The sequence below is a fragment of the Trichechus manatus genome, unplaced genomic scaffold (genome assembly GCF_000243295.1).
Source record: "Trichechus manatus latirostris isolate Lorelei unplaced genomic scaffold, TriManLat1.0 scaffold00029, whole genome shotgun sequence".
NCBI classification, from domain to species: domain Eukaryota; kingdom Metazoa; phylum Chordata; class Mammalia; order Sirenia; family Trichechidae; genus Trichechus; species Trichechus manatus.
In genome coordinates this window covers 1,401,532-1,403,511 of record NW_004443965.1, presented here as the reverse complement: position 1 = coordinate 1,403,511, position 1,980 = coordinate 1,401,532, and the positions used below count along the sequence as shown (strand labels likewise).

The 1,980-nt window shown below is 36.2% G+C and overlaps 1 protein-coding gene across 1 annotated transcript in view; it reads right to left on the bottom strand.

Moving 5' to 3' along the window:
* Nucleotides 1–6: 6 nt before the first annotated feature.
* Nucleotides 7–1,980, bottom strand: part of SSBP2 (single stranded DNA binding protein 2) — a 319,116-nt gene continuing 317,142 nt past the window's right edge. Inside the window, exon 18 of the mRNA XM_004374454.2 lies at nt 7–1,692. Within this exon, the coding sequence (XP_004374511.1) occupies nt 1,663–1,692 (30 nt within the window). The 3' untranslated portion in view covers nt 7–1,662. The remainder of the gene's footprint in view (nt 1,693–1,980) is intronic.

Here is a 1,980-nt window from a genome sequence, read left to right as displayed (position 1 = left end):
GGGCACCAGGAACTAGCAAGTATACTCTTCACTTTACAGACCATAAGCCTAAAGGAAGCAGAAGGGTCCTCTTACCTGAGATTAAACAATGCTTTCAATAGTCTCTGGAGTTTGGATATATAGTTGATGTTTGTCAACGGATATTTGTATCCCAATTATAACAGAAAGGATCACCAAGTTATCTTTTAGAGTATAAAATTACTCACTTTTCTATTGTGATTTAGGTGTTTGTACATGTAATGAAACACACACACAAACAAAAGGCCTGGAAAGCGCCATACAACAGATGCTTTCGTAAGGGAAGTGGAAAATTTTTTAAAAAACATTTACTCTTTTCTGAATAGTTACCCAATATGGATTTAGTCTGCTGAAGTCAAAGGGCAGATGAAGTGAAGTTACTAAGATGATTTGCCTCTGAATCAAACCCCTATATCTTGGGAACAGAGCAGGTGCTTTGCTGCCAGTGAGGAGGTACACACAGAGTGGACTTTACCAGTCAATTCTGCTACCTGGGTAGAAAAGCGGCACCCCAGAGCCCCTCAGATATCATAAAAATTCCTCTTCCCTGGTGCTGAAAGTCTCAATCATTTCACTGCATCTGCTTTGCAAAGTCTATGTGGAAATGTTCACAAGAAGTCTGAATAAAAATTAGAGACCATTTCACATAAGTATGGTATTAAAAATTTAGCTCTAGTACTCCTCCTGAGGAAGTGACAAATTCAAGCAAATGACTTTGTTATCACTTCTGGGCTTCATCACGTTAAAGAGAAAACTTGTTTCTAAAAATATGACAACTCATGTCACTTTATTGCTGTGTCTAAGCAATTGGAGTTAATTTATGATTTTCTATATCATCTAAGACAAACAAATCAAAAATTCCACTTAAAGTAGTTATTGCAGAAATATACTGTGTTAGGCTCCAGGTAAGCTTCTGCTGATTTTAAGTGTCTTTCCTAAGTGAATAGTACACAAGTACTTTTCACCGAAGGTAACTGAGAAAGTGTTTGATTTGACATAAAGAAGAAGACACACTTTCTTCTATTTTGTTAGACAATACGCTTTGTGATTCACAGGATAACTTGCATCAGACACAATTTAATGAAAGCTCTCAAATAAGCAATTTTATTCCTATCCATGATTGCAGACATTTACAAAACCATAACATCTGAGTTCACCTTAAAAAATAACTTATATAAAGCAGTGATATACACAGCACAAAATAGTTCAGGGAGGGGCAGGAGCAACTTTTAATAATTAAAATGTAAACGTGAAAAAAAGGATGGAATAAAAGTCCCTACTTACTTCTACTTAATATGTCATGTGATATTTTACAATGTCCTGTGGGTCAATGCATGTATGTGCATATGTCCATATAACATACACATATACAATACATTCTCTTTCCCACACATATACATACACAGATAAGTAGTTGCAGTTCAGTTTGGGGCAATTCTAATATGCCACTCCGTACAGTTGTTTGAATCACGTTTGGATCCGCTTTCTTCACAAAACAGGGGAGAGAGCAGGAAATAAAAAGGTTGGTTTGGTATGACTGAGATTCCTTTGTTTAACTGTACATTGTGATGGATAATTTTCTTCCGTAGTAGTTCTGTGAAGGGCTGACTCACTGTGGTTTCCATGAGGAGACTTGGTAATGGATCACACACTCATTGTCATGCTAGGGGAGTACTGGAAGGAAAGAAGAATCCATATTTTAACAACAATTCTTTTACAGACCACTAAGGTTCTTCTTGGTGTAACAACAGTGACTGTGAATTTTAATTTCCTATAATCTTTTATGCTCAAGCTTTTAATCTCATACACCATAAAACTAAGAAACTATAAGAAGAGTTAATTTATATAGACTTGACTTAGTGCTGAAATTTTCAGTATTTCCTCTGGAAATCAACCAGTCCCATTTTTTCCCTAGACCTGTTATTACCTACCCACCACCACCCATTGCCATCAAGTTGATTC